Source organism: Dipodomys merriami, unplaced genomic scaffold (assembly GCF_024711535.1).
Source record: "Dipodomys merriami isolate MVZ:Mamm:240054 unplaced genomic scaffold, mDipMer1.0.p SCAF_644, whole genome shotgun sequence".
NCBI lineage: Eukaryota > Metazoa > Chordata > Mammalia > Rodentia > Heteromyidae > Dipodomys > Dipodomys merriami.
The window spans coordinates 6,266-18,271 of NW_027206229.1; the positions used below are offsets into that span (position 1 = coordinate 6,266).

Genomic DNA, 12,006 nt, shown 5'->3' on the forward strand with positions numbered 1-12,006 from the left:
AAAACTAAGGGATAGTGCCCAGAGTGGAAAGAAGGCATGGCTCAATCACTCAGGTGGCAGAGCAACTGCTTGACCCTGAGTTCAAATCCCAGTATCATCAATAAGAAAAAGAATTTAATTTTCTTTTAAAAAGTCAAGATTTCACATACTATCTCTATAAAGCTTTCTTGATGCTGCCTGAAAAAAAAAAAAAAAAGAAAAGAAAAGAAACCAAGATCAGGTTGTTGAGGTGCTTAGCTTGGCTTGGGGTTGGCAAGAAACTATGGGACACTGTGCTTTAGCTGTAGGAATGTGGCAGAAGAGGCCCCGTCAGATGTCAGGCAGCCTGTATTTCACTCTGAGCGCCCTTACCTATTAACCCTCTAGCCCTGGGCAAGTCAGTCACTTCTCTGTGTTCTTGGGACCTCCTAAACGCACATAAAATACTCTCTTCACTCATTTCCCAGGATGTCTCTGAAGAATCTATAGACATTTGGAAATTGTAAAAGATGACATAAATACAAGAGACACTTAGGAATGGCATTTTCTATGGAACAGAGCTTTTCCTGAGGCCATCCCAAAAGGCAAGATCCTCAGACCTCAATCCCAGGCCTACCAACCATGGCATTGTACCTGGTGTACAGGTGGAGCGAGGACCTATAGCCACCACAACACCCCGGGTCCTTTTGAGACCATACAGGCCAGCCAGCATCGGGGAAATAAGAGGTCTCCAGCCCTGAGTGTATACTCCAAGGTTTATTAGTATCCATGCTAGAAGGCTTCAAGCTCTTATCTAGAGCAAGGGACTACAAGCACCCGTGGAGATGGTAATGTTCCTGCTTCAAGCACAGCATCTCTCCATGGAGAAGATGAGGTCTCCCAAAGATTCCTGACTGGCGGGCATCCACCAGCCCCCTCAGAAATACAGAGCCAGGCCATCTGTCTGCTCCTCCACTTCAGTCAGAATTGGGTGCCCCCAATCTAGCAACCTCTCTAAAGCCTGACAGCTAAAGTCTGGAACGAACAAATTCCAGCAGGTTCCTCAACTGCTCCTCCAGGTGCTGTTCATCTCCATGGTTCTCGATGACCCAGTCAAAGTCCCCAAAGTTATCCAGGCCACATTCAGATTCAGCATCATCCACCCCTGTAGAGGAAGCATGATGGAGTTAGGCTCCAGACAAACACCAGGTATGGAGGCTGGCTGCCCAGGAGTGGGTCTGCTTTTAACCATCTCTCTTCTGCTACCCAAGAGCCAAACTTGCACACCTGGAAGGCACTTCCACCAGCTGAAATGCTGTGCCACTGTGATGCAGGTGTAGCAGCCCACAGCTGGTCCCCCCTGACATTACTACCCCCATCCCCTCACCTCCCCCCACCCCCCACCCCTGCTCCTGCCTACACAGGGTAGACTGGTCATCTAGAACCACACCCATACCAAAAAGGCATCACACATCATGTTAGATCAGGCTAGCTGAGTCCTTTTCTACCCTTAAATCTACTGGATTCAATCCTCCTGGAAGACCATGTACTCAAGGTTAGAAGCAGGGGGTGAGAGTCAGGCTCTTCCTCTTACTTTGTGTGGCCCTGGGAAAGAGACTTCAGAGTCCTCATCTGCCACAGCTACAGAACAGTGGCAACAGCCATGGGGTGGTTTGGTATAATGGTGAAGTGAGATGCTGTATATAAAATGCTGACCATCGGCTGGCTAGAGTGACTGCTCAGGAGCTAAGCTGTGAGTAGTGGTACCCCTGGGATCTGAGCTTCTCTGAGGCACAGTGACCTGGTGTAGGACAGAAGCCTGAGCTGGGCCTCAGAACTCCCACAAGAGCAGATCCTGGGCTGGCACCAGAGATCCCAGGGTCTGTTAATCAAGTAGAAACAATGTTTTGGCAACTTGTTCTCCAATCACTACCAATCCCTACCAGATTAGATAGTAAAGGGGAAGGCTCATGGAGTGGGTCCCACCAAATCCCAAGAGAAACATAGTAGCCTGGAGAAGATAGCCCTGGCAACATGGCAGGGAGACCCTGACCCTCTCAAACACCCTCTGCCAAGCCACTTTTTTATGTGTTTTCCAGTACTAGGGCTTGAACTCAGGGCCTGGGCACTGCCCCTGAGCTTTTTTTTGCCTCAAGACTAGTATTGTACAACTTGAGCTACAACTCAGTTTCTGGCTTTTTTGGTGGTTAGTAGAAGATAAAAACTTCATAGACTTTTCTGCCTGGGTTGGCTTTGAACGGTGATGCTCAAATCTCAGCCTTCTCAGGGGATAGGATTACAGGCATGAGTCACCAGTGCCTGGCTCCAACCCCCTCTTGTGTCTCAGGCCTTTCGGGAGTGAGAAGAAAACCTACAGCACAAGTTGGGGTTGCTGACCCCAAGCCAAGCCTTGGAGACAAATGCTATGAAAGACGTACCTGGTGTGAACACCCAGCCCCGCTGCTGTCGGCTCTGCTCTGAAGCCACCACACGAACTGTCTGTGCCACAGCCCCGTAGGCCTCCTGAAACCACCGGATGTCAGACACTCTCCGTGTGTCACTCACCAGCTGCAGGGGAGGGACATAGACAGGTGACCAAAAGAACAGAGTGCTAGAAGCAAGGGAACTATAGAAGACAGAAGAGCAGTACAGCTCCAACCCCATCAGCTTGAACACATGAGCTGCTAGGAAAGAGAAGGGGCCCAGGTTCCCTGACTTGGTCACTCACTCAGCAAATACCACTGAAAGCTGCCCATTTGTCAGATTGCTCATTTGCCCAATGACAGCACCAAGCAAGGGATACAACAACCACCTACTGGGCAATGTCATTGCTGAGGATAGAATGGTGAATAAAACATAATTGTCCTGCCCTCTTGGAGCTCATGATGCAGAGGAGTCACATGGAACAACAGCATCCTCATTAACCAGGGATACTCAACTCTAATCTCCTCCTCCTCCCCTCCTCCGCCCCCCCCAAATAAAATGACAGTGCTGCTTGTCCAGCTGCTCAGAACTAGATCCTTGGCACCGGCTGTCTTCCTCACACCCCACAGCCAAACATCAACAACTCAATTCCTATTGGCTCAAGGCATGTGCATGGCTGGCTGTATGGCTCAGTAGCAGAGTATCCACCTAGAAAGCATGAAACCCTGAGTTCAAATCCCAAGACAGACACAGACACACACATACACAGACACAGACACACACATACACAGACACAGACACACACAGACACAGACACACATACTTAAGTGCACACACGCACGCATGCATGCCACTTCTTCTCTCTTCTACAAAGCTCTGAGCAACACCAGTTTTGTTTTGTTTTCTTTTTGTTCTCAACTAGGCCTCTGCTTCTGTTCCTGCTCCTTCTCTGTCAGCAACTAGGAAACCCTTTTTCTGGTGTTCAACATAGAACCCAAGAGCTAACCTGTGCTCTCCCACTGACTATATAGCTGGCCACCTTTCAAATCTTGAGTCATGTCTTTCCTCTGCTCAGAACACTCCTCTCCTCAGCGACTCCCCATCATACATGGAAGTAAAATCTAGACCCTTCCCAGGCCCTGAAGGATCTAACCTTAACATCCTCTGGGTCACCACTCTGGCCCCCTGGCTTTTCTTTAAACACACCAAATATAGTTCCCTTTAAGGCCTTTCCTCCCTGCTCCCTCTCTCTGGAGTACTACCTCCACAAATATCCATTTGGCTCACTCCCTAATTTTGTTCATGCCATAATCTGTCATCCTATCAATAAGGCACTTTCTGATACCTTTAATATAACAGCAACCCCACCCCAGCCTGCTTCATATCCTTGGCCTGCTTTGTTCATTATGTAGTCTTTATCTCTACCTGATATATTCTATATTCTACTCTCTTCTGCCCCCAGCAGGAGAGAAGTAAGCTCTAAGGTAAAGACTTCAATGCATTTTTGCACCAGTGCATCCCCAGAACCTGGGGGCAATGTCTGGTATATGTAGATATCCACAATCTACTATGGTTATGAATGAGGAAGGAAAAGCGAGGGGTGCCAGGGTACACCTGCTATGAGCATTCATTAAGACTTGAGTTCTGGCCAGGTGCCAGTGGCTCACATCTGTAATCCTAGCTACTCAGGAGGCTGAGATTCTGGGGATAACAGTTCAGGGCCAGCCGAGGTAAGAAAGTCCACGAGATTCTTAGCTCCAATTAACCACCAGAAAACTAGAAATGGCACTGTGGCTCAAAGTGGCAGGGTATAGGTTGGGAATGTGGCTCAGTGGTAGAGTGCTTGCCTAGTATGCATGAAGCCCTGGGTTCCATTCCTCGGTACCACATATACAGAAAAAACCAGAAGTGGCACTGTGGCTCAAGTGGTAGAGTGCTGGCCTTGAGCAAAAAAAGCCCAGGGACAGCACCGAGGCCCTAAGTTCAATCCCCAGGCCTGGCCAAAAGAAAAAAAAAATGTGGTAGAGTGTAGCCTGGCTCTGGTGGCTCACACTTATACTCCTAACTAATTAGGACGCTGAGAGCAAAGGAGTCCGTGAGACTCTTATATCCAATTAACCACCAGAAAACTGGAAGTGGTGCTCTGGCTCAAGTGGCAGAAAGTTTGTCTTGAGCTAAAGAGCTTAGGGACAGCACCCAACCCAGAGTTCAAGCCTGATTTTAAAAAAAAGTGGTGGAGTGTTGTTAGTGTTGAGCAGAAAAACTCAGAGAAAGTACCCAGGCTGAGTTCAAGCCCATGGCAAAGAAAGAAAGAAAGAAAGAAAGAAAGAAAGAAAGAAAGAAAGAAAGAAAGAAAGAAAGAAAGAAAGAAAGAAAGAAAGAAAGAAAGAAAGAAAGAAAGAAAGAAAGAAAGAAAGAAAGAAAGAAAGAAAGAAAGAAAGAAAGAGAAAGAAAGAGAGAAAGAAAGAAAGAAAGAGAGAAAGAAAGAAAGAGAGAAAGAGAGAGAGAGAGAGAAAGAGAGAGAGAGAAAGAGAAAGAGAGAAAGAGAGAAAGAGAGAAAGAAAGAGAGAGAGAGAGAGAGAAAGAGAGAGGAAGGAAGGAAGGAAGGAAGGAAGGAAGGAAGGAAGGAAGGAAGGAAGGAAGGAAGGAAGGAGTGAGCAAGCCAGAAGTTGTTGGTGCTTTAACTCAAGTGGTAGAGTGCTAGCCTTGAGCAAAAAGAAGCTCAGAGATAGAGTCCAGGCCTCAAGTTCAAACCTCATGAATAACAAAAATTTTTTACAAGTTTGAGTTCCATAGGAGAAGAATACAAAGTCGCAATGCCTAGGTGCCTCTGATCATATAAAATAACATTTATCAAAATGAACCTAGGAAATGGAAACAAAAAATAAAGACTTGGGTTCCAGGGAAGACTTCCTCAGCAAAGTGATATTCAAACTGCTGGAGCTAACCAAGTAAAGAAGGCAAGAAGGGCAGTGCAGGAAGGAGGAAGAACATGCAAAGAGAGAAAAGCAGGGTGACAGAAGTTCAAGGAGAAAAGTGAGGCTAGCTGAGCACTGCTGGCTCATGCCTATAACCCTAGCTAATCAAGAGGCTGGGGGGGCTGGGAAGGTGGCTCAGTGGTAGAGCTCTTGCCTTGCATGCATGAGGCCCTGGGTTCAATTCCTCAGCACCACATAAGCAAAAAGAAAAAAGCCGGAAGTGGCGCTGTGACTCAAGTGGTAGAGTGCTAAGCCTTGAGCTGAAGAGCTGAGGGACAGCGCCCAGACCCAGAGTTCAGGCCCCCATGACTGGACCCAAAAATTAAAAAAAGAGGCTGGGATCTTAAGATCGTAATTTGAAGCCAGACCATGCAAGAAAGTCTGTGACACTTACCTCCAATTAACCAGCAAAAAGCTGGAAGTGAAGGTGTGGCCCAGGTGATAGAGCACAAGCCTTGAGTGATTAAGCTAAGGGACAACAGCCAGGCCCTGAGTTTTCAAATCCTAGGACACACACACACACACACACACACACACACACACACACACACACACACACACACACATGCAGAGAGATACATATATGCACATGCGCGCACGTGCACACACACACAAAAGCAGAGGCAAGATTGTACAAGGCCCAGAATTCTTGATAAAGACTTTGGTTTTAAGAATGGAGTATAGCTCAAGTGGTAGAACAGTGGCCTTGTAAGCAAGCAGCCCTGAGTTCAAACCATGTACCACCAAAATGACATTGATTTTATTCATGAGAATATTGGGGAGCCACCAAAATAGATCATTGAGGGCAAATATGAGAGCTAAGCACATAGACTACAGCATGTGCCAAGGCAGGATTCTGATGCATTGGGACAGGATGGTGACAGTGAAGACAGAGAGGTGCACAACGAACAGAGGGTTGGGGAGAAAGGCTTGCCTTGTGCTGTCATGGAGCCCTCTTACCCAAATGGACTGGGACACGCCCTCCACAACCTTCCTGCAGAAGAAGCCGGGGTCAGCTTGGCGCTTCTCCTCCCCCCAGCGGATCATGTCCTTCCGATAGGCCTCCTTGTAGGTGCTGGCATCCAAGAGTTTCTGGAAGTCCAAACCATGGTCCTGCCCAAAGCACAGTCCATCTATGGTGCCATCTTTCCTAAAACAGGAAGAGCCAGCCCTGCCCGGTAGCCTCCCCTGGCTGAGGCCAACACCATACAAGAGCATTCCAGCAAGGGAAAAATCCTACTAGGAAATGGAAGAAAGGTCTTGGGATAATTCTAGAAATCATTTGAAATATGAAATGAGATTTTTTTTGTTCTTCTGCAGTTCTTACCTTCCCAATTATTTCTGGCTTAAACTAATCCTGAAATTAGTTTGTATCCCCCAGGTACAGGCTTAGGCTTCAACGAAAGAAATATGAAGAAGAGAAAAAAAAGCTGTGTTCCCTGCCCTCCCACTACCCTATGGCATCGTTTGTCCCCATCCCAAATCCCAGGTAGACTGGAGCAAGTCCCCAGGACTTCGCTGGAACAGCATCACTCCATCTGACTCTTGGCATGTCTGGGGCTCACATGCCCAGCCAGAGGATCCCTCCAGAAGGAGGGCCTACCTGCTCCTGGGGAATTGCTTCTAGACTTGGCATCCCCCTTCACCCAGGAAATCCCTCCAGAGGGCCTTAGGAAGGTTCTGGCTCTCCTATTACCTCATAGCAGAAAAACCATTCTTCCCGTGGGCTCTCACTTTTCTGGTCCCTATTCAGGATGTGGTCAGCAGCTACATGTTACTTGTGAACTGGTATCCTTGCAGGAGCATCATGGCCTGCCTGTCAGTTCCATTTTCCACTTGACTTTAAGAACCAGTACAAAGCTGAGCTGAGATCTGAGGATTGCAGTTCAAAGCCAGCCCAGGCAGGAAAGTCCATGAGACTCTAACCTCTAATTAACCACCAGAAAAGCAGAAGTGGAACTGTGGCTCAAAGTGGTAGAGTTTTAAAAAGCTCAGGGAGAGCACTCAGGCACTGAGTTCAAGCTCCATGACCAACAAAAACAACAACAAAAACCCTGTGCAATAACATTTCCGTTCAGATCTGTGTTTTGGGGTGAATGATAGCTGACCTGCCAAGAACTCCTCTACCAGTCTTAAAACTGCAAACACTAGAGATGGGAGGGGTAACTCAGCAGTACAGGCCCTGCCTAGAAAGCAAGAAGGTACTGTGTTCAAAACCCAGCACCAATGGTGTGGTAGTAAAAGCACATAAACCCAGCAATCAGGAAGTATAGGCAGGAGAGTCTCCATTCTGAGACCAGTCTGAGCTAGAGTGGGACTCTCTCTCAAAAACATAAATAAATATATAATCTAAACATATAATCCTTTCTCCAAAAAACACTAACTTCCAGGTGAGGTACGGTGGCTCATGCCTGCAATCCCAACAATTCAGGAGGCAGAGATTTGGAAGATCACAGTTCAAGACCAACCTGAGAAAAAGCTAGATCTTATCTGACAACAAGGAGCTAGCTAGGTGCTATAGTGTGTGCCTCCAGCTATGCTGGAGTCATAAACAGGAGGATCAAGTCCCACCCAGCAAAAAAAAAAAAACAAGCTCTACTTGAAAATTAACAAAAGCAAAAAAGGGCAAGGACCATTAGCGCCAGTGGTAAATCTTGTGCTGCCAGTACCAGTATTAGAGCTTGAACTCAAGGCCTCACACTCTCTCAACTTCTTGTTCCCACTGGTTCACTACCACTTGAGCCACCTCCACTTCTAAGTTTTTGCTAGTTAACTGGTGATAAGTCTCTTACATTTGTCTGCTCAAGTTGGCTTTAAATCACAATTCTTAGATCTTAGCCACCTGAGTAGCTAGGATTACAACCATGAGCCACTAACACCCAGCATTATCTATATATCTTGACAACTCAAGCAACTAAATGTCTCAGGAGAAAATTCCAGAGGTTGCATCAGATCAGACGGGTAGGGAGTGTGGTGATGTGAGGTGTCATATAGTTTGAATAAGGGAACATGTGCAGTTACTTACTATTCACGTGGCTTCAAAACTGCCACCTTAAAATGTCTACAGATTTTCCTGTATCCCCTTCTTGAATATGCTCTGGGGAGGTTACTAGGAAAGAAGTTTAAGCTGACAATGTCCCCCCCCCAAAAAAAAATCTACTCACAGGAAACTAAGAGTTGGCCTCTTCTCTTCCAGCAGTAGCCATGGAGACCATGCTAATGATTCAAACATCAGCCACAGCTCCAAAGCCCAGAAGTTTCCTATTCCCAACCCCCAGATTTCATGAGCCACCACCTACCTGAGCAAACTGCTCCTTCAATGGCCCAGAGAGCCGGAGGATAGCACAGACATCATTTCCAAGCCTAGGGGACAAAGAGATGATGAATCCAGCTAACCTTGAACTTCTAGGGGTTTCCAGCCTCCAGAAGAGAAGTACAGTATCCTCATTTCTACTACTGGTATCTACATAACTCTGGTACATCTCAACTTTCCTTGTTTTCTTTCCTAGTGAGAATGAAGTTTATAGGGATTATTGTGAAATTCAAAGGAACCTAAGAATTCTGAAACTAACAAGTAGAACATAAAACTGGTAAGGATGTGTCTATGTGTCTATGTGCCTGACAACATTCTGGTTGGATTCTATTATAGCTGGGACTCTGAAGTTATTCTCTCAGTTAGGGATATCTTGGTCCCAACTGACCAAATCACCACAACCTAAGTAAATAATTCATTCCTTCAGTTATTCAATGTACTTCACCAGTTATTTAATGGGTGTTACATTTAGATCCAGAGAGATATAAGTGGGAATAAAATACTTGATTCCTGCCTTGGACTTAAGAAGCTCACAAATACCTTTAAACATCAACACAGTGATAAAGTGTTTTGGATGAGAAAACTGAGGTTAAGTGAGGAGAATGGATTCATCCAAAGCAACATTTTAAGACATGAAACCAGTAGCCAACATTTTATTCCTGAACCTTTACTAGCCACTTACATGCATTATCTCACTGAATCCTTCTATACATCCTATTATTATCCCCACCCAACAAACAAAATTAAGGCAGAGAGGATTAGAAATGTGTCCCAGACGGGGCTGGGAAAGTGGCTCAGTGGTAGAGTGCTTGCCTTGCATACATGGGGTCCTGGGTTGATTTCTCAGCACCATATATGCAGAAAAAGCCAGAAGTGGCGCTGTGGCTCAAGTGGTAGAGCTCTAGCCTTGAGCTGAAGAGCTGAGGGACCCAGGCCCGGAGTTCAGGCCCCACAACCGACCAAAAATGAAAAAAAAAAAATGTGTCCCAGAGTCCACAGCAGGATCTGAGACATGAATGCCAGCAGTCTAATTCCAGAGTCTGTGCTTCTGATGACTATCTGATCTCAGTTTGGGGCTAATCAACTTATGAAACAAGGTAAAATACTTTTTTTTGGGGGGGGGGGTCCGGTCGTGGGGCCTGAACTCTGGGCCTGGGCGCTGTCCCTCAGCTCTTCAGCTCAAGGCTAGCGCTCTACCACTTGAGCCACAGCATCATTTCCGGCTTTTTTCTTTTTGCTTATATGGTGCTGAGGAATCGAACCCAGGGCCTCCTGCATGCAAGGCAAGTGCTCTACCACTGAGCCACCTTCCCAGCCCCCAAGGTAAAATACTTCAAAAACATGGTAAAATACTTGGAAGTGACCTCTCCCTGAGGTTCTTCCAAACGCCTTGGAACCCCTGTGGCACCCAAAAATCAGCGTCCTGGTGCCCACTACACTGACTTGAAGAGTGACCTCACTCCATTCTCTCCCTACTTCTCTCCTGTCCCAGCCCAGGCCCTGGCAGCAATGCTGCCCAGATCTTGCTTCTAGGCAAAACATTGAGAGAGAGAGGGATTGTTATATGGGGAGGTAGTGAGTACAGAAACAATCCAGTTCCTGTAGCCAAAATTGAGTTTGAATACTGGCAAACTTGGTTTAGCTTTTTTGTTGTTGTTCTTTTTGGTGGTAGTATTAGAGTTTTAAATCAGGGCTTTGTACCTGCTTTGTAGCTCTAGCATTAAGACATACCTCCAGAAAAAGAGAGGGGGAAGGGGTACAGGAGTTTGAACTCAAGGCCTCACACTTGCTTGTTGAGCAAGTGGTGCTCTACCACTTGAGCCATGCTTCCTGTAAGAGACAAGATCTCACTATGTTGCCTACGCTTGCCTTAATTCCTGGACTAATTCGTGAAAAACAAATGCTAAGAATATTAATAAAGAGGTCATTAGGACGAAATGGCACCATGTAGACAGACAGTGCCCAGCATATAATAAAAAGTCCACAAACCACTTCTTTTATCTGGTGTGCTGGGTACAGATCCTGTCTTTATAACCAGACCTACTGGGAATGTTAATTCAAGGAAATCTCTTATCCACACCTGTTTCCTTAAAACCTTAAAAATGAGAATGGCACCTGGAAAGTGGCTTAGTCGTCATGGTTACTAACACTTCTAGAGACGGAGGTACAGCTTCAGGGCTGGGCTTTTTAATTGTTTGTTTGTTTGAGGAGAACATGTGTAAACATGTGTCCTCCGGTCCCGCTGCCGGTGACCCCCGGTTCAAACACACCGAACACACCACGGTGTTCAGTGGCACGAAAAGCTCCCTTTCTGCTTTCCCGCCCCGCAAACACCTGCTCCGAAGTGCCTCGGTCACGAAGTCCTTCCCGGATTTCCTCTTCCCGCTGAACAGCAGGATCAGCCGTGGGGCGCCTCCAAGCGGGGCCATGGGGTCGCCACGCTTCACCATCCCCAAAGTTGACACTTTGGCCGCCGTACATCACGCCACCCGGCGCGGAGTGGACGCGGCCAGGAGCGCCAGCCCGAGGGAGGGGTTCCGCCGCTCTTCTCCGTAGTTGCGGGGAGGACTGACAGCCTGCCGAGACGCTAGACGTGTTTCCCCACGTCTACACAAGGACGGAGAAAAGAGGGGAGAGGAACGTAGAACGAAAGAGGTTTGCTTCCAGAGCAGCCTTCTTCACTAAAGAAGCTCCCCCCCCTCCCGCACTCACTTAGGACAGTCCAGCCCCGCCCAGAGCGTTGCGTCACAGCCCCGCCTTCTTGACTGACACCCGGGAGACGCAATGGACGCAACTACTTTCCTGGGCCGGGGTGGGGGGCGGGATAATGTCTTAAAATTTCCTCGAATGCACTCCCTATTCCCTTCCGCCCCGTCCCACAAACATTGGTGGGAGGGATGAATAAGTGCCAGGATGTTAAACGTTTTCATGTGTGCTTGTATTTGTTATTTATAATGCGTGTTGTAAAAGAAAATCTGTATTTGCCCCCACAGTGAAGAATGGGTCTTTCTAGGGAAGTAACTAGTCCGCGATTCGAAAGGGTTGAGTTCGTGACGTCATACTAAAGGGCTTATTAGAAGCCTTGCTATTTTGTTGCTAAACGGGTTCTCTCTCTAACTGGAGAGTCCTTTTACGCTCTGTTTTGCAGTTGTAAAAATCCAGGAAGTTAACTAAGCAGCTTAGTTGAAAACGGACTTTGTTTTTGTTTTTGTTTTCTGCAAGCCCTTTTTGATCAAGATTACCTAATTTTACTCCGGAGTCCAGCTCCCAGCCAGGAATTAAGAGGCAAAATTAGAGATGGTCTGACACCCAAGTCTAGTTGGAGTCAACTCC

At 47.0% G+C, this 12,006-nt stretch overlaps 1 protein-coding gene across 1 annotated transcript; it reads right to left on the bottom strand.

The window, feature by feature from the left end:
* Positions 1–720: 720 nt before the first annotated feature.
* On the bottom strand, positions 721–11,318 carry LOC138815483 (phosphomevalonate kinase). The gene is made up of 5 exons (XM_070004903.1): positions 11,008–11,318; positions 8,660–8,723; positions 6,321–6,473; positions 2,397–2,526; positions 721–1,123 (listed from the first exon to the last, which is right to left on the bottom strand). Exons 1-5 carry the CDS (start codon positions 11,121–11,123, stop codon positions 987–989), a joined length of 600 nt encoding a protein of 199 aa, XP_069861004.1. The 5' UTR covers positions 11,124–11,318; the 3' UTR covers positions 721–986.
* Between the last annotated feature and the right edge of the window lie 688 nt (positions 11,319–12,006).